This window comes from Cetorhinus maximus, chromosome 9 (genome assembly GCF_964194155.1).
Source record: "Cetorhinus maximus chromosome 9, sCetMax3.hap1.1, whole genome shotgun sequence".
NCBI lineage: Eukaryota > Metazoa > Chordata > Chondrichthyes > Lamniformes > Cetorhinidae > Cetorhinus > Cetorhinus maximus.
This window is the reverse complement of record NC_135887.1, coordinates 28,208,100-28,233,366: the sequence shown is the minus strand read 5'-3', so window position 1 is coordinate 28,233,366 and position 25,267 is coordinate 28,208,100. Positions and strand designations below refer to the sequence as shown.

Below are 25,267 nucleotides of genomic sequence, written 5' to 3'. Positions count from 1 at the left end.
GTGCCTCCCGTAGATTTACATGATAGCTTGCAGGCTGTGCTAAATGAGCTGCTGAGTGACTGCCTGCCTCAGTAGGGAGCCCAAGGTTGTGTGATGCTAGCACAACTTAAAGCTAGTTTACACTACTTAAAGGGTAAGTGTATTCTGGCTGCAAAAACAACGTTGAATTATGGCACAACCGGGCAGAGAGCATGCTTCATGGTTCTCTGAGCTGTGCTTGGATGTCAAGGTGAGGTAGGTGGACAGGGGGAGAGAAAGTCTTGATCCACAGGGGGCCAGTAGGCTTTCCAGACAAAACTGTGCTGAGGCAGTGGGAGCAGATAGCCATGGCAGTCAGTGATAGGAGTCTAGACCCAAGAATCTGGATGCAGTGCTGCTAGAAGCTCAAATGACCTCACAGGAATGGTCAAAGTCAAGTGAATTAATCTTCAAACGCTATATCCCGTCCACTGCACCACTTCCCAAACTCTGCTCATTCACACCCACATCTCTTACCTACCAAAAAATCTCCATCATTGAACATTCATACCTAATATTCATAGTTTCACTTCACCCTCACACATTGCTGCAAGCCTCAAAACCACATTTCGTAGCTTGAACAAACTATCCAATCATGTCAACTACAACTTCCTAACACATTGTCGCACACTCACTGATTCATTTCCCACTCTCTTGCAGGACAGCAGCACTTAACTGGCAGGAGACGGGCACAGCCACCAGTGAAGCAGTGGTAACTATGGCTATGGCAAGCGGCGATGATTGAAAGTGATGGCATGCTCAAACCCAATTGTCATCCTCACATTCCACTTCCCCACTCATCTCTCCAACTTACAGAGCTGCAGATGGTTTCAATGTGCACCATTTGCTTTCTCTCCTCCTATCACCACAACCTTATCTTCCATCTTTCTCTTTTCAGGCATACAAGGGCTACAACCTGGCCAGTCAATGGACCAAGTGAAAGAGCAGCACAGTGAATGCTGAAGCCAGAAAATGTATTACATAACTGCTTGACACTAGATGTCACTGTGGCTGTATTGGTCTCTTGCTGTTTAATCCTGAACCTTAAAGCAGCTCTGGTTAGGTTACAATTGAAGGGTGCAGGAGGGCATGCCAGGAGCAGCACTAGGCGCACCTAAAAATGAGGTGTCAACACAGGAAGCTACAACACAGGACAACTTGCATGCCAAACAGTGAAAGCAGCAAGTGATAGGCAGAATTAAGCAATCCTACAACCAACGGATCAGATCTAAGCTCTGCAGTCCTGCCACATCCAGTTGTGAATGGTGGTGGACTATTAAACAACTCACTGGAGGAGGAGGCTCAACAAATATCCCCATCCTCAATGATGGAGGAACCCAGCACATCAGTGCAAAAGATAAGGCTGAAGCATTTGCTACAATCTTCAGCCAGAAGTGCCGAGTGGATGATCCATCTTGGCCTCCTCAAGAGGTCCCCAGCATCACAGATGCCAGCCTTCAGCCAATTCAATTCATTGCACGTGATATCAAGAAATGGCTGAAGGCACTGGATACTGCAAAGACTATGGGCCCTGACAATATTCCAGCAATAGAACTGAAGACTTGAGCTCCAGAACTTGCAACGCCCCTAGCCAAGCTTTTCCAGTACAGCTACAACACTGGCATCTACCCAGCTATGTGGAAAATTGCCCAGGTATGTCCCGTACACAAAAAACAGGACAAATCCAACCCGGCCAATTACCGCCCCATCAGTCTATTCTCCATCATCAGTAAAGTAATAGACGGGATCATCAATGATGCCATCAAGCGGCACTTGCTTAGCAATAACCTGCTCACTGATGCCCAGTTTGGGTTCTGCCAGGGCCACTCAGCTCCTGACCTCACTACAGCCTTAGTTCAGACATGGACAAAAGAGCTGAGCTCCCATGGTGAGGTGAGAGTGACTGCCCTTGACATCAAGCCACATTTGACCAAGTGTGGCATCAAGGATCCCCAGCAAAACTGAAATCAATGGGAATCAGGGGAAAACTCTCCACCGATTGGCGTCATAGCTAGCACAAAGGAAGATGGTTGTGGTTGTTGGAGGTCAGTCATCTCAGCTCCAGGACATCACTACAGTAGTTCCTCAGGATAGTGTCCCCAGCCCAACCATCTTCAGCTGCTTCATCAATGACCTTCCTTCCATCATAAGGTCAGAAGTGGGGATGTTCACTGATGATTGCACAATGTTCAGCACCATTCATGACTCCTCAGATACTGAAGCAGTCCATGTCCAAATGCAGCAAGACCTGGATAATATCCAAGCTTGGGCTGACAAGTGGCAAGTAACATTCGCGCCACACAAGTGTGAGGCAATGACCACCTCCAACAAGAGAGAATCCAACCATCAGCCCCTGATATTCAATGGCATTACCATTGCTGAATTCCAAACTATCAACATCCTGGGGGTTACTATTGACCAGAAACTGAACTGGACTAGCCACATAAATACTGTGGCTACAAGAGCAGGTCAGAGGCTGGGAATCTTGTGGCAAGAAACTCATCTCCTGACTCCCCAAAGCCTGTCCACCATCTACAAGGCACAAGTCAGGAGTGTGGTGGAATACTTGCCTGGATGAGTGCAGCTCCAACAACACTTAAGAAGCTTGACACCATCCAGGACAAAGCAGCCCACTTGATTGGCACCACACCCACAAACATTCACTTCCTCCACCACCAACACACTGTGGCAGCAGTGTGTACCATCTACAAGGTGCACTGCAGGAACTCACTGAAGCTCCTTTTACAGCACCATCCAAACACACAACCACTGCCATCTAGAAGGACAAGAGCAGCGGATGCATGGGAACAGCATCACCTGGAAGTTCCCCTCCAAACCGCTCACCATCCTGAGTTGGAAATATATTGCCGTTCATTCACTGTCGCTGGGTCAAAATCCTGTAACTCTCTCCCTAACAGCACTGTGGATGTACCTACACCACATGGGCTGTAGCAGTTCAAGAAGGCAGCTCACCACCACCTTCTCAAGGGCAACTAGGATTGGGAAATAAAAGCTGGCCTTTCCAGCGATGCCCACATTCCATGAATAATCATTTGGCCACTCAAGCCTGCTCCACCATTCAACAAGATCCTAGCTGATCTGATTGTGGCCTCAACTCCACATTCCGCTGACCTTTGATAACCTTTGACACCCTTGTTAGTTAAGAATCTATCTACCCTGCCTTAAAAATATTCATTGATCCTACCTCCACCACTCTCCAAGGAAAGAATGTTCCAAAGATTCATGATCCTCAGAGAAAAAAATTCTTCTCATCTCCGAATTAAATGGGAGACATTGTATTTTTAAACTGTGTCCCCCAATTCTAGAATCTCCCACAAGGGGAAACATCCTTTCCACATCCATCCTGTCAAGCCCCTCAGGGTGTTATATGTTTCAATAAGATCACCTCTCAATCTGCTAAACTCCAGTGGATACAGGTCTAGCCTGACCAATCCCCCCACCTACTGTGCCCATCCCACGTATCAGTTGAGTGAACTTTTCAAACCTGCTTCTAATGCAATTATATCCTTTCTTAAATAATGAAACCAAGCTGTACACAGTACTCTAGATGTGGTCTCACCAATGCCCTTACAACTGTAGCAAAACATTCCTACTTTTATATTTCATTCCCCCTGCAACAATTAACAACATTCCATTTATCTTCCTAACCACTTGCTGTACTTTTTGTGATTCATGTACTGGGACACCCAGATCCCTCTGTGCCTCAGAGTTCTGTATTCTGTCTCCATTTAAATAATATATTGCTTTTCTATTCTTCCTGCCAAAGCAGACAAGTTCACATTTTCCCACATTGTGCTCCATCTCACGATTTTTGTCCACTCACTTAATGTATCTATATCCCTTTGCAGACTCCTTATGTCCTTTTCACAACTTACTTTTCTACCTATCATTGTGTCATCAGCAAGTTTAGCAACCATACATTCAGTCTCTTCATCAAACAGTTCAGGTCCAGCACCAATCCCTGTGGCACTCCACTTGTCACATCTTGCCGACCTGAAAGTGACCCATTTATGTCTATTCTGTGTTTCCTGCTAGAGGATTGTTTGGCTATCCATACTAAAATGTTACCTCGACACCATGCTCATTTAACCCCCTACACTATGAGCTCTTATTTTGTGTAGTAACCTTTGATGTGGCACCTTGGAAATCTTAGTCAATTGCATCCACAGGTTCTCCTTTATCCACGTTGTTTGTTACTTCCTCAAAGCACTCCAATAAATTAATTAAACATGATTTCCCTTTAACAAAACCCTGTTGACTCTGCCTGATTGCATTGAGATTTTTTAAGTGCTCCTCTACAATCTCTTTAATAATAGATTCCAGCATTTTCCCTATGACAGATGTTAAGCTAAGTGGCTGTAAAGTTTCCTGTTTTTTACCTTCCTTCTCTCTCGAATAGAGAAGTCACATTTGTTATTTTCCAATCTTGGGGGACCTTTCCAGAATCTAGGGAATTTTGGAAAATTAAAAGCATCTACTATCTCAGCAGGCAATTATTTTAAGACCCTAAGATGAAGTCCATCATGACCTGGGGATCTGTTAGCTTTTCGTTCTAACAATTTTCACAGTCCCTTTTCACTGGCGATTGTAATTGTTTTCAGTTCCCCCCTCTCTTTCACCCCCTGACTCACATTAATTCTAGGATGTTATTTGTATCCTCTACAGTGAAGAGGGATACAAAATATCTGTTCAATTCAACTGCCATTTCCTTAATTTTCATTATTAATGCCCTGTTCTCACTCTCTAGAGAACCAATGCTCACTTTACTTATTCTTTTCCTTTTTAAATATCTGTGGAAACCCTTACCATCTGTTTTTATATTTCTAGCTAGCTTTCTCTCATACTCAAATTTCTCCCTCATTAGTAATCTTTTAGTCGTTCTTTATATTCTGTCCAATCTTTCAACCTGTCACTCATCGAGTGGGATTTTCCGGCACCAATATTGGTAGTCATCATTGTAGCAGGTTGTGAAAAGGTCTCCAAATTCCCCTGTCCTATCCATGATGACGCGCACTGTTGGGGCTGCAAAATCCCGCCCATCTTTGCAAAATTATACACCTTTTCTTTCAATTTGATACTACCTTTAATTCCTTTAGTTAACCACAGAAGGTGTGTCCTTCCCTCAGGAATTTTTTCTCACTGGAATATATCTTTTCTCAGTATTCGGAAATATCTCCTTAAACTGCAGACATAACCTAATTTCACAGTTCACTTCAGCCAGCTCTGACTTCATGCCCTCATTATTGCCCTTATTTAAGTTTAAAACACTAGTCTTACATCCACTCTTCTCTCCCTCAAACTGAAAGTGAAATTCAATCATATTATGATCACTGCGACCTAAGTGCACTTTCACTATGAGGTCATTAATTAATCCTGTCACACTGCACATTACCAGATCTAGAGTAGCCTGCTCCCTGGTTGGTGCTAAAATGTGCAGCTGTGAGAAGGTGTCCTGAAAATACTATGATCTCATCATCCAGGCTACCTTTGCCAATTTGATTTGTCCAACCTATGTGTAGATTAAAATCATCCTTGATTATTGCCATACATTTCTCACAAGCTCACATTATTTCTTCCTGTATACCCCGTCCCTATAGTGTGGCTACTGTTCATGGGCCTATAAGTCACTCCCACAAGTGACTTCTTATTTTTACCATTTCTCATCTCTATCCAAACCGATTCTACAACTTGATCTCCAGAACTAAGGTCATCTCTCTCTATTGTAACAATGTCATCCTTGATTAACAAAGCTACCCCCTCTCCCTTTGCTCAGCTTCCTGTCCTTCCTAAATTCTATGTACCTTCAATATTCAGGTCCATGTCTTCATCATCCTGCAGTCATGTCTCTGTAATGGCTATCAGATCATACATGTTTATATCTATTTGTGCTGTCAATTCATCCGTTTTGTTATGAATGGTACATGCATTCAGATACAGAGCCTTAAGTTCTGACTTTTTACTATTTTTGTAACCTCTAGCCTTATCTGCTGGTGCACCCTTAGGTTTGAACACTCTGTCCCTTCCTGCCATGCTTTGATCATCATTTCCCTTATTCCTATTTTGCGCTTGTCTTCTCTACTTAATTTATCACAACTTCCAAAACTTGATCCCTTGCCCCCACTATTTAGGTTAAAGCCATTGCTACCACTCTAGTTATACAACTCACTAGACCACATGTCCCAGCAAGCTTCAGGTAAAGACCATACTAACAGTACAGCCCCCACTTTCCCCAGTACGGGTGCCAGTGCCCAATGAATCGAAACCCATTTCTCCCACATCAATCTTTGAGCCACAAATTTAACTCTCTAATCTGATTTAACCCTACACCAATTTGCTCGTGGCTCAGGTAGTAATTGAGAGATTATTACCTTTGAGGTTCTGCTTTTTAATTTAACCCCTAGCTGCTCATACTCTCGCAGCTGAACCCTTTCCTAGATCTATCTATGTTGCTGGTACCCACGTGGATTATGACCATTGGACCCTGCCCCTCCCATTGCAAGTTCCTCTCCAGCCCAAAGCAGATGTTCCAAGCACTGGAACAAGGCAGGCAACACAGATGTCCAGACTCCCACCCTTGGTTAGACAACTGTGTCCACTCCCTTGACTATACTTTCCCCAACTGCCACTACATTCCTATTAACTCCCCCTGCTTGAAAGACTTTCTGTACCACAGTGTCATGGTCAGTTTGCTCATCCACCCTGCAGCCACTGTTTTCATCCAAATAGGCTGCAAGAACCTTGAACCTGTTGGGCAATTGCAAAGGCTAAGGCTGTTCCACTTATACCTTCTGGGTTTCCATGCCTGCCTCACTTGCAGTCACACCCTCCTTTCCCTGACCAATGACCAAATCAGAAGACTCTATCCTAAGGGGTTTAACTTCCTCCCAGTGTCCACTCCCTGATGCATCACAATGTCTGCAGCTCAGCTTCTAGCTCCATGGCTCTGAGCCGAAGCTCCTCAAGTCACAGGCACTTACTGCAGACATATTTGCCCTGGATCAACCTGGTGTGCAGGAAGCCCCACATTCTGCACTCGCAACACATCACCTGCCCTGCAATCTTCATTTTAATTTACTTTTAATTAATTTATAATTAATAAACACTGATATTCCCAATAACCCTTACTGCTACTAGTAAACTTTACTACAACTAATAAAAACTTACAATTAGCTAATAAGTCGCACAAGTTTTGAAGATAAATGAGCAAAATATTCACAAACCAATCACTTACCTGTCTTCCTGTGATGTCGCACTTCAATATTTCTCAGAATGCGGCCACTCCGCTCTGGGGTCACAGACTGGACTGGATCGGATGGGTCTTCTAGGCGGAGGTTACTGCCTCCGGGTTCTCTTTTCGCCCGCTCTCGAAGTTGGAGAAAGAAAGAAGTTGGAGAACTGGATTCAGCAGACTCACCCTTGTGTGCGCAGCTCTATAACTTAGTGATAAGCACAGACCCATCTAGAGCGATCAGTGCAGCTGCCCAATTCTTTCCACACAAACTGTGCAGACTCTCCTCAGAACGTGAATAAACCATTTCCTTGCAGGTTCACCTCCTTGATGAAGTATTGTCATAAGAAAGCTGTCGATCTTCTTCTTTAGGTTCGTCCTAATATGGAACAAACATAGCAGAACTGAGCACCCTGGCAAATTCTTCCTGAATGCTTTAACCTCCTTCATGTCCTTAACCGTGGTTTCCACAAAATTGATGTTGAATCCAATTAGTTCTGTCAACACATCAGCAATATTACTCAGCATCTTAAATGTCTCATTCCCTACAACATGTTGTTTTGTGGAAGACAGTCCGGCCCCTGAACGTCATGATTCTTTTATTCGAGGGCTCTTTTTGAGATTTTCTCAAGGACTGCTTTTTGATTTTTCAGGGGCTCCTTAGATCTAAAGATTTAAATTCGAAACCAAATTGATCTCGAAGCAGTTCTTTCTTAAAAGGAAAAGTAAAGCTTCTTTTTTAAAAACTCTGTTCCCTGGGCCTGGCTTTCAGGTTTGCAAACGGCATCTGGAGCAACAATAACCAAACAAAAAAGAAAGAAATTAAATCTTTTCTTTCTTCTTCTTCTTTTTCATTTATATTTGCAAATTCACTACACCTTCATCAAAGGATATCAAAGGAATAAGCGTCTCGGTGCTGGGTAGGTGGCCAAGAATCTAGCAATGATTAAACAGTTTTTCTTCATTCAACCACTACCACCCCTCCAGTGTCTGTATTTAAAGCAAACTCAAGGCCTGGACGATCATGCTTTTCTGGATTGACTGGGCTCTGAGCCTTTTCTACACATCAAAACTGTTATTTTCAAAAAAGAAAACACAAACAACAAAGGCCAAACAAGCTGGTACAGACAAAAACATTTAAAGAAAAATTTAAGAGGAACAGAAATAACTGGATTTCTCCCACAATATTTTTCTCCCTCAACCCCAGATCTAATTTAAATTTTACTCCCAAAATAATTTATTGGACAAATAGAGATGAGGAAGAAGCCATATTGACAAGGATTTAACTTTTCTCTTGGTTTAGTTTTTGTTGTTCTGTCAGTAATTTGTAATCTTGGAAGGGTTTAGAAGGAAAAATATTGATTCCTTTTTTACACAGAGTTGGGAAATCAAATGCATCAATAAATAAAATAACCTGTCAGTGTGAAAATGGGTAATGTTGCCTGTGACCACACCCTCTGTCCCTCTCTTGGCCTGAGAGGCCTCCTTTTCCCAAAAAAAACCCCTCTCGCCTTCCTCAGTGTCCCTCTCTCCTTCACTCTGTCACTCACACAGACACAGGCAGAGATGCTTTACCAGAACCAGATCCATCGCCACCTTGGTCTCGCGCTCTCCTTTCTCCCCCCTGCTGTTGCTCAAACTCCTCCAATCACAGGGTTCCTCCCTCCTGCTCTTGCTGCTGCTCCAATCCTAGAGCATGCTTCTGGAGGAGCAATAAAATCGGATGGGAAGGAACCTGTGATTGGAGGAGCTGGAGTAGCCGTAGAGGAAGTCAGGATCTGTGATTGGAGGAGGAGCCTCGTCCACTCTCGCTGATCCTCCAATCAGACTCTGCATTTGTTTTCCACTGGCAGTTGTTTAGCCCTGGATCATGGAGGAGCCATGATGTGAGCAATTTACAGGCATGATCTTTCTTGAATTTTTCGCCCTTGTCTTTACTTTTTCTGCAGACTTCGAGGGTGAATTCACCTGCTGCTCCTATTGTATTTTCAATGCTGTATCCCTGCCACGGTTGTCCTACAGCATGATTTGGCCCAGGGGATGGCTGCATTTGAGGGGGATTTTTTTTTATTGATTCATGAGATGTCAGCTTCACTGGCTGGGCCAGCATTTATTGCCCATCCCTAGTTGCCCTTGAGAAAGTGGTGGTGAGCTGCCTTCTTGAGCTGCTGCAGTCCATGCGGTGTAGGCACAACCACAGTGCTGTTAGAGAGGGAGTTCCAGGAATTTGACCCCATGACAGTGAAAGATTGGTGAGATATTTCCAAGTCAGGATGGTGAGTGGCTTGGAGGCACTTCCAAGTGGTGGTGTTCCCATCTATCTGCTGCCCTTGTCCTTCTAAATGCTGGTAGTCATAGGTTTGGAAGGTGCTGTCTAAGGAGCCTTGGTGAATTCCTGCAGTGCAGGTACTTTTCCTTTCAATAAAGGTATCTTTCTTTTTACTTCTTTTTTATATTAACAAATAATTGTCACATCACCATTATCATTATTATAATTATCATCATTCAATGAAATTGTTGTTTAACACATTACTTGGCATTGTCATTCATTCCCGTTATGTCCAGAGTGCAGCTCCGATCCTAACTGAGAACTCTCACGCCCCTACAGATGTTTGGCGAGTTGACAGGAGCCTGAAGACAAACATGGATGAGACGATAGAGAAGTGCCTTAGAGTTAAGTTACCCCTGAAGGAGGGATTCGACTCATTGAGCAATCGGATGACCCCACCTTTGAGGTGGAACTGTGGATGGGGGTCCCACAGTAAACCAAGGCTGTTAAAAGCGGATGGTTGCTGGTACTACGGGAGAAATGCATGAGATTAGAGAGCTAGATCATGGAACTAAAAGTGAGGTGTAATGATCAGGAGCAAGCGCTGGAGGAGTATAAAACTAAACTCGCTGATAAAGAAACTAAATTGATACAGCAAGAAGAAGAATTGGCAAACATTCACAGAGAAAAGGAAGGACACTGTGCAGTGCAGAACATATCCTGGGGTCAGCTCCAAGAGGAAAGGGAAGGGAAAAAGAAGGGCTGGGAAAAATATGCCACGGGAATTAACCATTGGGCAGGAGAGGTGGAATATATTAAAAGTCAGTATGTGGAGGCATGTGAAAGGCGGGAGCTTTGGAAAAGCCAAATGGGGACCTCAGTTGGGAGTGTCAGAGATTAGATAGGGAAAAGGAGGATGTGAAGGCAGCATTCAAAGTGCTGTAGAGAGAGAGAGAGAGAAGAACAGGTAGATCGTGCAGCTGGTCGGGAAGGAGGGGGACCTCCTCGTGAACCTGCTCCTGGGCCTGGCCAGGTTGGCCATTAACAGGTCCAGGCAGCGGGCGATCGAGGGGGGTGTCCCGCCCGATTGTTTGTCCCTCTTCCGCGGCTACGTTCGTGGCCGGGTGTCCCTGGAAAGGGAGCACGCGGTGTCTGCCGGCACCATCGAGGCCTTCCATGCCCGGTGGGCACCGCGGGGACTGGGGTGTTTTGTTGACCCCTTTAATCACATCTTGGTTTAATGTTTGTAAGTTTCCTTTAAAGTTTTTCCTTGATTTTACAGCTGACCTGACTTAGGGGCTGTGCTTGATTTCTCCCTTGTTATTGTTAATTTAGTTAATTGTTTTGACTCGAAAAGAGTAACAAAGTAAACTGCAACAGCACGTGGGATGGTCTGTGCATTAAGGGCATCAGTTCCCACAGATTGCCACTTTCGAAATGATTGTAAACTGCCGCTTAGAAAGGGAAATACAAAGTTCCCTCAGGAAAAGGGAAAATTAGGGACAGCGGGTCTCAGGATTTGGAAAAACGGATCGCAGCAGCAGTTGGGTCTGCATTGGAGAAAAGGAAGGGACTGATTGCGACTGACTGGGGAGGCGTTACTGCTTTTCCCACTCCCATCACCTCCTGTACACCAATGACAGGACCACTCCCAGCCCGAGTGCTTGTGCCACTCAAGTATGAGTCTTATTGCGTGTATGTGAAGCCAGAGGGATGGGGCTGTGTTTCCGGAGATAATAACGCAGGATGGAGAAGCTTTTGCCCGGCGCAAGAATGATTGTGCTTGAGTTAAAGGAGTGGAGGTTAGAATTGATGGAGACCCTCAAAGGCAATACCATTTCCCGCAGGAGGTTAGAGGCCGATCTGACTACTAAGGTTGGTTCCTTAGTAGAGCAAATGATATTAAGACCATTACCCAAGCGTGTCAATTCTCCTATTTGGCCAGTTCGCAAACCAGATGGATTATCGGGTCTTAAATTCTGCCTGCTCATCCATGTTAGCCGCAGCGGCAGACTTGAGAGCAGTTCTGCTCATCTCCACAATCACCACACCCTCAATGTCTCTCTCTTTCCCCGCACCCCCCCCCCCACCTTAAACCAGTTTATATTTCTCCCTTCTTCTAACTATGCTTCAGTTCTGCCGAAGGGCCATGAAGGCTCGAAACGTTAACTGATTTCTTCTCCGCCGATGCTGCCAGACCTGCTGAGTTTTTCCAGGTAATTCTGTTTTTGTTTGAGAGCAGTTATATCAGTGTTCTCTGTGCCAGGCATTTCAAACAGGTTTTGGTCCATTCCCGTACGTCAGGAAGATCAATACAAATTTGCCTTTACCTTTAATGGTCAACAATGTGCAGGAATATTCCAGCAATGTATGGCAAACAAATTAAAAGCTTTCAGCCGGCCTGAGTGCTTGATTCGATATGCTGATGACCTATTACAGTTAACAGAGAATGAGCAAGAATATGTTGCCCCCTTAGCAGAGCTTTTACAGTTGTTAGAGAGAGCAGGACTGAAGATGAACCCTGAGAAAGTGCAAGACAGGGGCACGAGGAGTGCAGTTTTTGGATTAGGTCTTAAACCAAGAGAAAGGAGTATCGAGCAATCAGACAGGGAGACAGTAGCCAAGTTAGCCCAGCCCACCTCAGTGACTACACTATGATCTCTCCTTGGACTGACGGGTCATTGTGGAGAGTTCATTGAAGATTATAGGAGCAAGTCAGCTCAGATAACCCTGTTGAAAAAGGGAGAGCAGTGGAACTGGAAACCCAAATGAGGAATTGAAATGGGAACTTCAGGTTGAACCAGCTGTAGGAATGATCAGTCAGAAAAAGGGATTTGCTTTGAAAGTAGCGGCTAGCATCAGCAGCCTTAGTGCAGCATTGATTCAGGAGATTCACAGGAAGTGTAGACCAGTGACACACGCCTCTCGGTATTAACTGAGATAGAGAAGGGATATGCAACATGCGAGCGCCACCTTCTGGGCCGAAAAATGTTTTGCAGTTTACACTGGAACTCAGACTATAACCTTCTTAAGCTGTCAGACACCGACAAGGATATTACTAGAGGAACATCATCCAGTGCCAGGATTGCTCAGTGGGCCTTGCTTTTAAAGGGCACAATTCTGAAAGTACAATCATTGCAAGATCCTAAGTTAGCAGAACATCTGTTGTACAAAGCAGAACCACATGAATGTTCAGTTGAAGGTATCTGGGAAATGAGGAAAGGATTTAAAGCAGGAAAACGCCCAAATGGGCGAGACATCTGTGTAGACGGTTCAAGTTCAGTAGTGACAGGAGAACAGCAAAAGGGTTGTGGGATTTATGACCCTGACAATTAGATGGGGTTAGGTGGAAAACTTCCCAGCCACTTGAGTGCTCAGCGGGCGGAGTTAGCAGCTGGAGCTCATGTGGTTGTGAATCCATGAAGGTTTTCGCCACCTTATACCAATTGCTCAGATTCATTGTCCACACGCAATGCATTGACCAAATTTCTGCAAATATAAAGACGAGGATACACCTCAGCAGATGGGAAACCGCTGAACATTAAAGAGCTTTTACACACTATCTTGCAGGCAATCCGACAAAGTCCAGAGCAGTACTTCATCCATAAAGTGAAAGCCCATTCTAGATCCCCTCCCAGAGGGGAGGGGAATTGTGAGGCTGCAAAAATGGCCAAGATAGGAGCTAAAACGGGGATATCATGGGATCCCTTTTCAGGGGGAAAGGCACAAGGCATTACTAAATTGGGACTGAGGGAATAGCATCGATCTAACCAAAGCCCAGAGTCAAAATCCAGCATTGAAGCTATGAATAGAGGGAGGCCTATAGAAGGACTGCTGGGGGGTCCCGAAATCAATATAAAACAGGGGATGTTATTTAAAGGTGATAAATGGATAGCACCAGAGACATGTCGCTTGGAAATGATGGAATTGGTCCACGGAGGTCCGAAAGCGGGTCACCCGGGACCGGAAACCACTTGGGAAAGGTTGGATGGTGACCCGAGATGAAAAAGGATGTGGAGGGTATTTGTCCGCGATGTTTGATCTGTGCTGCCAATAATCCTGATCCACAAAAGAGGAAGGCACCTATGGGACACACTAGGAGCGTTGAGGGTCCATGGCCAGGGATCCATAGTGATTTTATAGGGCCTTTACCTCGAACAAAGAGGGGGAACAAGTATTGTCTGATACTGGTGGATAACTTCGCCAAATGGGGAGAGCTACCCTTCTGTAAATCTGCAACTGTGAACAGCTAAGACACTGGTACGAAAAGTGTTTACAAGGTGGGGTTTACCTCAAATTGTGGAATCTGATCAAGGAAGTCAGTTGACCGGTCAGGTAATTTAACACACTCTACAACCACTAGGAATTGAGGGAAAGTGGCATGTGCCTTCCAATCCACAATCGTCTGGGATAGTGAAGCGCATGGATCACACAATTAAAACAGCACTGAGTTAATGGCCCAAGGGGGGAATTGGGTGAAATTATATCGCTGGTACTTTTGAATATCTGGGCAGGAAAGTCGAAGGGAACCGGATATTCTTCATATGAGTTGGTTACAGGAAGACCGATGAGGACCCCCTCCTACACCTTGTGGGTGCCCACTTTAACTGAGAGACAGACCAGAGAAGTTACTAAGGAACAGTCCGTGGCAAACATTCTACGGATGTTGCAAGATCGCCACTATGAGGCTGCAGGAAACTCAATGAGGGCGCATCGTGCTAATAGATTGCTCCTAGAACCAGCCAAACCACAAGAGTGGGATTTAGGTCAGTAGGCTGTGGAGGGTTAGGCCGTTTGATCCCCTATACAAAGGACCATACAGCATTGTGGATAAAGCCAGTCCAATGGTCTATGCTGTCCAACTTCCTAAGCGGGTTCAGTGGTTTCATATTAATCAGGTGAAACTATTTAAAGGGGAACATTTGCTGAAAGGGAAAGCAGCCAGAATCAGGACCCAATAGCATGGGATCCAGACGAACCACCTCCAAGGGGATGCCAGAGGAGGAGTTCAATTTGGGAGCCAGCCCTGTCCAGGAAGACGAAACACTGGCAGAGGTATGCGTTACAAAGACAGGACTTAATGGGAGAGGACTCAGATGATTCACTCCCGCGCAGAAGTGATAGAGTTAATAGAGGCCACAGAAGAGAGTGGCAATGTTGTTGACCCTTAACTACTAACCTGTGTCCAAAATAAAAGTTTCACCCACAGAGGTCGATGTATTTTGTTTTATTTTTCAGAAAAATCTGGATTGAAGACCAGTCGAAGATGCGGGTTCAAACATTAACGGTCAGTCACCTGTTAATAGCCACCCATGTTCTGGAAGAGGGGGCACCAGTGTATTTTGGTAATCCAGATTGGAAAGGCAATTTCTTTGATTGGTCCAACCTTAGTGACCACAATTTTGCTTCTTCCGCACCCCAAGTATTCTCCCCACAGATTGAAATACTTTAAAGATCTGCAAATTTTGAAATTTTGCCATGTACACCCACATCTAGGTCATATATCAAAAAAAGCAGTGGTTTAGCATTAATCTCTGGGGAATCTCACTGTATAGAAACATAGAAAATAGAAGCAGGAGTAGGTAATTCAGCCCCTCCAGCCTGCTCCTCCATTCAATATGATCATGGCTGATCCTCTATCTCAATGCCATACTCCCGCTCTCTCCCCATACCCCTGATGCCTTTAGAGTCCAGAAATCTATCCATTTCCTTCTTAAATATTTTTATTATCTTGACCTCCACAGCTTTCTGTGGTAGAGAATTCCACAGGTTCACCACCCTCTGAATGAAGAAGTTTCTCCTCATCAAAACAAAAACAGAATTACCTGGAAAAACTCAGCAGGTCTGGCAGCATCGGCGGAGAAGAATAAAGTTGACGTTTCGAGTCGTCATGACCCTTCAACAGAATGTTTCTCCTCATCTCTGTCCTAAATGACCTACCCCATATCCTGAGATTGTGACCCCTTGTTCTAGACCCCAGCGCCCCACCCCCACAGCCAGGGGAAATATCATCCCTGCATCCAGTCTGTCCATCCCTGTCAGAATTTTATATGTTTCAATAAGATCTCCTTTCATTCTTCTAAACTTCATTCAATACAGGCCTAGTTGACCCAATCTCTCCTCATATGACAATCCTGCCATCCCAGGAATCAGTCTGGTGAACCTGCACTGCACTCGCTCTATGGCAAGAATATCCTTTCTTAGGTAAGGAAATCAAAACAGCACACAATACTCCAGGTGTAGTCTCACGAAGGCCCTGTGCAGCTGCAGTAAGACATCTTTGTTCCTGTACTTAAATCCTCTCACAATGTAGGCCAACATACCATTTGCTTTCTTAACTGCTTGCTGCACCTGCACACTTGCTTTCAGTGACTGATGTACAAGGACACCCAGGTCCCTTTGTAGACCAACATTTCCCAATCTGTCACCGTTTAAATAATGCTCCCTCATTCTGTTTTTCCTACCGAAGTGGATAATTTCACACTTGTCTATGTTATACTGCATCTGCCATGTATTTGCCCACTCACTCAACCTGTGGAAATCACCTTGAAGCCTCTTAATATTCTCCTTGCCACTCACATTTCCACCAAGTTTCATGTCATCAACAAACTTGGAAATGTTACATTTGTTTCCCTCATCCAAATCATTGATATATATATATATATATATATAGCTGGGACCCAAGCACTGATCCCTGCAGTACCCCAGTAGTTACCACCTGCCACATCAAAAAAGACCCATTTATTCCTACTCTCTGTTTCCTGTCTGCTAACCAATTCTCAATCCATGCCAATATATTACCCCCAATCCCATGTGCTTTAATTTTGCACATTAGCCTCGTATGTGGGAGTTTATCAAAAGCTTTTGGAAAATCCAAATACACAACATCAACTGGTTCTCCCTTATCTATTCTGCTAGTTATGTACTCAAAAAACTCCAGTAGGTTTGAAAAACATGAATTCCCTTTCATAAATCCATGCTGACTTTGTCTAATTCCGTTGATATTTTCTAAGTGTTCTGTTATCACATCCTTTATAATAGACTCTAGCATTTTCCCCACCACTGATGTTAGGCTAACCAGTCTGTAATTCCCTGTTTTCTCCCTCCCTCCTTTTTCCTCTAGTCCAAAAAACAATCATTCACTACTATTTTCCATTTCTTGTTACTCAGCCAACTTCATATCCGTTTTATTTCAGGGGCTTCAGCTTTGCTGGCAACTCTAGTGTGTGGCACTTTGGTAAATGCCTTTTGGAAGTCCATATACACCATATCAACCACATTATCCTCACTAAACACCTCTGTTCCCTCAGCACAAAATTCAATCAAGTTAGTTACATAATTTGACCTTAACAAATCTGTGTTTTCCTTAACTAATTCACATTGAATATTATGGTCAGTATCTTCACAAATTTCACCCTTACTTCCCTCGGCATCCTCAGATGCATCCCATCTGGTCCTGGTGTCTTGTCAACTTTAAATACTGGCAGCCTTTCTAAGGCCTCCTCTTTTTCAATTTTAAGCCCATCCAGTACTCCAACATCTCCTTTTTCATGATGACTTTGGCAGCATCTTCTTCCTTGCTAAAGACAAATGCATTTAAGCATTACAGCCTGCATGTGCAGCTGCCCATTTTAGTCTGTAATTACCCCCATCCGTTCTCTTATTGCCTCTTTACTATTTTTATGCTTCTAGAAGACTTTTGGATTCTCTGTTATGTTAAATGTCATTCTCTTCTATCCTCTCTTTGCCTCTCTGATTTCCATTTTCATTTCCCCTCTGAATGTTAGGTATCCGGCCTGATTCTCACTTCCATCATCCATCTGGCATCTATCATAAGCCCCCTTTTTTTCTTCATCTTACTCTCTTTCTCTTTCACCATCCAGTTAGCTTTGGCCTTGTTTGTCTTAGTTTTCCCTCCTCAACTGTACCCAAACCATGTCCTCTTTAAATGTAGCCCATTGCTCCATTACAGTTTTGCCTGCCAATCTTTGATTCCAATTTACCTGGGCCAGATCCATTCTCACCCCACTGAAACCAGCTGTCATCCAATTTAGTATTTTTACTTTAGATTGATCCTTCTGTCCATTTCCATAAATAACCTTAACCTTATGATACTTTGATCACTGTTCTCTTAAAGTTCCCTGACTGACACTTGATCCACAGGACCCATCTCATTCCCCAGAAACAGAGCCAGCAATGCCTCCTCCGCCTTTGAGACAGAAAAATACTGATCATGAAAATTCTCCTGAACACACTTCAAAAACTCTTTCCCCCTCTCTGTCCTTTACGCTGTTACTATCCAAGTTTATATTAGGATCATTGAATCTTGAATTTTTGTGACTAGTAAATGCCTAACTTCAAGAATAAGATCCAGAAGCACAAACCATTTTCTGAATAAAATCATAAACAAGTAACTAATGGAAAAAAAAAATCTATTGATTTGATTCAGGATCCATGCCCTTGCACCTGATATTGAGGGACCTGCAGACTTTAGACCCAAAATACATATAAAATTTGTTACAGTTAGATTCAAGTTAGACAGAGATGGCAAGTTGATTGCCACAGAGAGGCCATCCTATTAGAGTTTGGTGGTTGCTCGCTTTGCGAAACTTTGCTGATGACTTTAATTTTCATTTCTTGTGATTTCTTCTGTCACTTTCCCTTCGGACATTACTTTCACATCAATCCGTTCTACTTCCAACATTTCGTCCTCCGTAGGTGAATGATCAAAGCTATGGAAGACAGACTGCATTAAAAATGTATCCAAGTCTCAGTGTTAAGGATAAAAATAGAATTAAATGCTGGTTGAACGCAATCTCCCAAAATATGTTATTAAAGTTAGAATCAAATGTTTTCTTCCATTAACCAAATATCCTGCTTGCAGCCCTTTGGACAATATAGTGTTTTGTTACAAAGGAATGATTAACATTGTAATGCTAACTTTGTAATGTTAAGATCAGAGAACTAGAAAGTATTTAGCCACATAAATATTATGACTACAAGAACAGGGCAGAAGCTGAGAATTCTGTGGTGAGTAACTCACCTCCTGAACCTGTTCACAGTCTACAAGGCACAAGTCAGGAGTGTGATGAAGTACTCTCCACTTGCCTGGCTGAGTGCAGCACCAACAACACTCAAGAAACTCGACACCATCCAGGACTTAGTAGCCCAATTGATTGGAACCCCGTCCAAAAACATTCACTCCCTCCACCACCGATGCACAGTAGCAGCAGTGTGTACCATCTACAAGGCTCCTTCTACAGCACCTTTCAAACCCATGACCACTACCATCTAGAAGGACAAGGGCAGCAGATGCATGGCAACAGCACCACCTGCAAGTTTCCCTCCAAGCCACCCACCATCCTGACTTGGAAATACATCGCCATCGCTGGGACAAAATCCTGGCACACCCTCCCTAACAGCGTTGTGGGTGTACACACACCACATGGACTGCAGAGGTTCAAGAAGGTGGCTCACCACTGCCTTCTCAAGGGCAATTAGGAATGGGCAATAAATGTGGGCCTAGCCAGCGATGCCCACATCCTATGAACAAATTTAACCTAGCACAAAGGAAGATGGTTATGGTTGCTGGAGGTCAATCATTTCAGTTCCAGGATATCACTGCAGGAGTTCCCCAGGGTAGTGTCCTCAGTCCAGCCATCTTCAGCTGCTTCATCAATGACCTTCCTTCCATCACAAGGTCAGAAGTGGGGATGTTCACTGATAATTGCACAATGTTCAGCACCATTCATGACTCCTCAGATACTGAAGTAATCTATGTCCAAATGCAGCAAGACCTGGACAATATCCAGGCTTGGGCTGACAAGTGGCAAGTAACATTAGTGCCACACATGTGCCAGGCAATGACCATCTCCAACAAGAGAGAATCTAACCATTGCCCCTTGACAGTCAATGGCATTACCATTGCTGAATCCCCCACCATTAACATCCTGGGGGTTACCATTGACCAGAAACTGAACTGTATTAACCATGTAAATACTTTGGCCATAAGAGCAGGTCAGAGACTAGGAATCTTGCAGTGAGTAACTCACCTCCTGACTCTCCAAAGCCTGTCTGTCATCTACAAGGCACAATTCAGGAATGTGAAGGAATACTCTCCACTTGCCTGGATGAGTGCAGCTCCAACAACACTCAAGAAGCTCAACAATCTCATCCTGAACATATGATTTAGGAGCAGGAGTAGGCCACTCAGCTCCTCGTGTCTGCTTTGACATTCAATAAGATCATGGCTGATTTGATTGTAACCTCAACCCCACATTCCTGCCCACCCCCGATAACCTTTCGTCCCCTTTTTAATCAAGAACCTATCTAGCTCTGCCTTAAAAATATTCAAAGACTCTGCTTCCACTGCCTTTTGAGGAAGAGAGTTCCAAAGACTCACAACCCTCTGAGGGAAAACATTTCTCCTCATCTCTGTCTTAAATGAGCGATCCCTTATTTTTAAGCAGTGACCCCTAGTTCTAGATTCTCCCACAAGAGGAAACATCCTCTCCACATCCACCCTGTCAAGACCCCTCAGGATCTTAAAGGTTTCAATGAAGTCACCACTTACTCTTCTAAATTCCAGTGAATACAAGCCTAACCTGTCCAATCTTTCCTCATAAGACAACCCGCCCATTCCTGGTTTTAGTCTAGTAAACCTTCTCTGAACTGCTTCCAACACAGTTACATCTTTCCCTAAGGAGACCAATACTGTACATAATACTCCAGATGTGGTCTCACCAGTGTCCTGTATAACTAAAGCATAACCTCCCTACTTTTGAAATCTATTCCCCTCACAATAAATGATAACATTCTATTTGCTTTTCTAATTACTTGCCGTACCTGCATACCAGCCTTTCAAAATCTTTGAATATTTTTAAGGCAGAGGTAAATGGATGCTTGATAAGCAAGGGGCTGAAGGATTATCGAGGGTGGGTGGGAATGTGGAGTTGAGGCTACAATCATATCAGCCATAATCCTATTGAATGGTGGAGCAGGCTCAAGGGGCCGAGTGGCCTACCGCTGCACTTAATTCATATGTTCATGCAAAACAATGAGGACCTCGATAGAGTAAATAGGGATGACCTACTTACCCTAGCAAAGGGGGTCAAAAAACGGGACATGGGGCAGAATCATCCCAGATTTGCACTAAGTGCAGTGGAGGACAGGAAAAAGGAGGTTTTACCTGACAGCCGCAATGGTGGCTTGTGCTGCGTCTTCCATTTCCCGGCCTTCCCGCCTCATTAATTATGCGTTCCCAGGAAACAAACTGGGCCACTGGCAGGGCAACCTCTGATTAGTCCTTCAATAGTTTGGGTGCCATGTTTAACGGCCGCCCCTGCACAGAGTTAGCACTCGCCAAGGGATAAGAAGCTGTTGGGAACTGATGGCATACAAAGCTAGGAATCATTCTGCCCCCAAATTTAGTGATGCCTCCCTCGGGCACCCATTAGATGTGGCGGAGGCCCACTGCAAAGTCCTGTACCCCCAGTCTGGGTGAAGACCAGCAAACAAGGGTACCAGTCCAGCATGGAAGGCAGTGGCGCGGTGGTCAGTGACAACTCCCTGCAAAAGATGGCAATCACCCAGTGCCACAAGAGGATGAATGATCTCCTCTGTTCCGCCAGGATGTCACTCTTCTCATCACTCTCAACTCTCACGCTCACAAACCCATCACACATCCACAGGGCCCTTACTCACTGCCAGTTCAAGGGACATCACCATTCATTCTCTCACGCACGCCTTCATCTGCCCTGCGGATTGTGTCTTCATCCCATCCATGGCACCACTCACCATCCACACATGCCATGCATCCTTATCGTCTGGCCTGGCAGGCATCCTGCTTACACTCTCTCCAACTGTATCCACACAGGACAAGCAGGCACACAACAAAAGGGAGATGTCACAAACTGATGGAGGAATGCCTGACATCAAGGTTCTAACAGACTTTGAAAATAGAGCCATACAGCTGGCTGGCGGCGATCTGGACCGTTCCTGATGGTGCACCGGTGAAGTCGGAGGTGCTCAACCAAGTAAGGATCCAGCAGCGCAACATCCATCAGACAACCACGCTGTGACTGATGTGTCCTGTTCCACAGGCCACTGCCATGCACTAATTATCTCCCCTTGCTTTCACAGGCACATCTGGAAAACAGCCGAGGGGGTGCATGACCTAGGTTCTCGACTCAAGCCCCGAAGACACCTCAGAAGAATCTGATGACCCTCATTGAAGACCCTTCACGGCACTCACCCACACCCTCCAGTGCAGACACACAATTCAGTGGGACCTAGCTCTAGAGTATCTCGGGTTAAAAATCTGTTGAGCACATCACACTGCCTGATCCACAGCAGGCAGAAGCAGGGACTTCTCAGGTTTCCAGCACTCAGAGGATTACTGGAGGCCAGGAATCTGCTGAGTCTGAGTCAGATGAGGAGCCTCTAGACTTGGTCATACCTCAGTTGCTGGAGCTGCAAAGGCAAGCTCAGGAACATCAGGAAGGGATGTTCACTGCACTCCTCAGTTTGCAAGGCACGATGGAGGAGTCCGTCCGCCTTCAGGCTGAGGTGATAGCACTGGCATTACAACGCACCGAGGTCAACACTGGCAGGATGGCGGCCACCATGGAGACTTTGGACCCGGATATCAGTCCAGCACTGCTGTATGGGCTGAACTCCATCGCTGACGCCATAGTTGGCCTCCAGCAGTGTCAATGCAAGAGGGGTGTGGGGCAGCTCAATCTCACTCCAGCTTCTCCTTCTCCTCAAGGAGCCAGCCAGGGGCCCTCGGGCACCCATAGGGAGGAGGATCAGCAGGTGCACATCCCAGGGCCATCCACCCAGGTGACTCCTGGAGTGACCGGCCCATCTGACTCCCCTCTGCCTGTGACCCCAGCAGCTCCAGATCCACAGGTCGAGGAGGGTGCCACTGTCACACAGCAGGACCCCAAAATCAGGCCGAGGTCTTGGCCCTCCAGAGGACGGTCGCCATGGTCATCACAGACAGTGCGTAGAATTCAGCAGGGTGCCTCCACCTCCGCTGTGGACGTCCGGGGGGGCACCAAGATGTAGCAGCAGCATTAGGAAGGTTAAGGAGATATTGTTGCACAGCCTGGGAGTTATTGGAGCTGCACTCATCCAGTCACTGGGGAGTATGACTTGTGCCTTGTAGGTAGTGGACAGGCTTTGGGGAGTCAGGAGGTGAGTTATTCACCGCAGGATTCCTAGCCTCTGACCTGCTCTTGTAGCCACGGTATTTATATGGCTATTATAGTTCAGTTCTGGTCAATGGTAACCCCTAGGATGTTGATAGTGGGGAATTCAGCGATGGTAATGCCATTGAACATCAACGGACAATGGTTAGATTCTCTCTTGTTGGAGATGGTCATTGCCTGGCAATTGTGTGGCACAAATGTTACTCACGACTTGTCAGCCCAAGCCTGGATATTGTCCAGGTCTTGCTGCATTTGGACATGGACTGTTTCAGTGTCTGAGGGGTCACGAATGATGCTGAACATTGTACAATCATCAGCGAACATCCCCACTTCTGACCTTATGATGGAAGGAAGGTCATTGATGAGGCTGAGGACACTACCCTAAGGAACTCCTGCAGTGATGTCCTGGAACTGAGATGATTGACCTCCAGCAACGCAATCATCTTCCTTTGTATTAGGTATGACACCAACCAGCGGAGAGTTTTTCCCCTGATTCCCATTGACTCCAGTTTTGCTAGAGCTGCTTGATTCCACATTTGGTCAATTGCTGCCTTGATGTCAAGGGCAGTCACTCTCACCTCACCTCTGGAGTTCAGCTCTTTTGTCCATGTTTGAACCAAGGATGCATCAGTTGGGACTTGTTTTGAGCCGTCCTCCAGACCTGGGATTTTGAAAGAGTTGAGGCTAAAGTCTCCTAAATACCAAGCTTCAAGGGAGAAGGATGAGGGTGGAAGGAGGATGAGAATGGAGGAGGGGAAAGAATGAAATAAAATGGATTCATCAATTTCTGTGTATGGATTTTCTGCTCGTAGAGGTTTGTGTTTCTGATGTGACTCAGTGACCTTGACCTTGTTTTAGCCCGTGTCTAGTGGCGTACCACAGGAATCTGTGCTGGGTCACCTATTATTCGTCATTTACATAAACAACATAGGTGACTATGTGGGGGGTAGGATTAGTAAGTTTGTGGATGACACAAAGATTGGCCGGGTGGTTAACAGTGAGGTTGAGTATCTCGGGCTTACAGGAAGATATAAACGGGATGGTCAAATGGGTAGATAAGTGGCAGATGGAATTTAACCCTGAAAAGTGTGAGGTGATACACTTTGGAAGGAGTAATTTGACAAGGAAGTATTCAATGAATGGCATGGCACTAGGAAGTTCTGAGGAACAAAGGGACCTTGGCATGTGTGTCCATAGATGTCTGAAGGCGGAGGGGCATGTTAGTGGGGTGGTGAAAAAGCCATTTGGGACACTTGCCTTTACCAATTGAGGCACAGATTACAAAAGTAGGGAGGTCTTGTTGGAGTTGTAAAGAACCTTGGTGAGGCCACAGCTGGAGTACTGTGTGCAGTTCTGGTCGCCACATTATAGGAAGGATGTGATTGCACTGGAGGGGTGCAGAGGAGATTCACTAGGATGTTGCCTGGGGTGAAACATTTAAGTTATGAAGAGAAGTAGGATAGACTTGGGTTGTTTTCATTGGAACAGAGAAGACTGAGGGGCAACCTGATCGAGGTGTACAAGATTATGAGGGGCGTGGACAGAGTGGATAAGGAGCAACTGTTCTCTTTAGTTGAAGAGCCAGTCACAAGGGGACATAAGTTCAAGGTGAGGGGCAGGAGGTTTAGGGGGATGTGAGGGAAAACCTTTTCACCCAGAGGGTGGTGATGGTCTGGAATGCGCTGCCTGGGAGGGTGGTGGAGGCGGGTTGCCTCACATCCTTTAAAAAGTACCTGGATGAGCACTTGCCACATCATAACATTCAAGGCTATGGGCCAAGTGCTGGTAAATGGGATTAGGTAGGTAGATCAGGTGTTTCTCACATGTTGGTGCAGATAATGGTTCGAAGGGCCTCTTCTGCACTCTGTGATTCTGTGACATGAGGATCGAGCCCCCAGACCTCAAAAAAGCTGGCCATTCTGCCTTAGTTATGTTGCTCTCAACTTGTGTTGAGCTTTGGTTAGGCCACACTGAGGATATTGTGAAAAGTTCTGGTCTCCACATTATAAAAATGCTGTAGAGATACTGGTGAAAGTGAAAAAAGTATTTACCAGAATTATTCTAGAACTGAGAGGTTACAACCAGAAGGAAAATTTGAACTGGTTGGGATTCTTCCTTCTAGAAAAGAGAAGGCTGAGGGGGTGACTTGATAGGGGTCTTTAAGATTTGAAAGGGTTTGACAGGATAAGTATAGAGAAGGCATTTCCAATTGTACAGAGGCCCAAAATTAGAAGTCATAATTATATCATCACCAATAAACTTAGTAGGGAATTTTGGATAAACTTCTTTACCCACAGAGTGGGAACTCATCATCATAAGGAGAGGTTGAGGCAAATTGCACAGATGCATTTAAGGGAGAAAGAAATAGAAGCATTGCTGATAGGGTGAGATGAAGAGATGAAGATGTAGGAGGAGGGTCATGCAGAGCTTAAACTCCAACATGGATCTGATCTTGACATGGAACAATATCGCCATTCCTTCACTGTTGCTGGCTCACCAGCATCTCCTCAAGGGCAA

The 25,267-nt window shown here is 45.1% G+C and overlaps 1 protein-coding gene across 1 annotated transcript in view; it reads right to left on the bottom strand.

The window, feature by feature from the left end:
• Nucleotides 1–17,954: 17,954 nt before the first annotated feature.
• p2rx5 (purinergic receptor P2X, ligand-gated ion channel, 5) overlaps nucleotides 17,955–25,267 on the bottom strand; it is a 132,112-nt gene continuing 124,799 nt past the window's right edge. Inside the window, exon 12 of the mRNA XM_078547835.1 lies at nucleotides 17,955–18,268. Within this exon, the coding sequence (XP_078403961.1) occupies nucleotides 18,160–18,268 (109 nt within the window). The 3' untranslated portion in view covers nucleotides 17,955–18,159. The remainder of the gene's footprint in view (nucleotides 18,269–25,267) is intronic.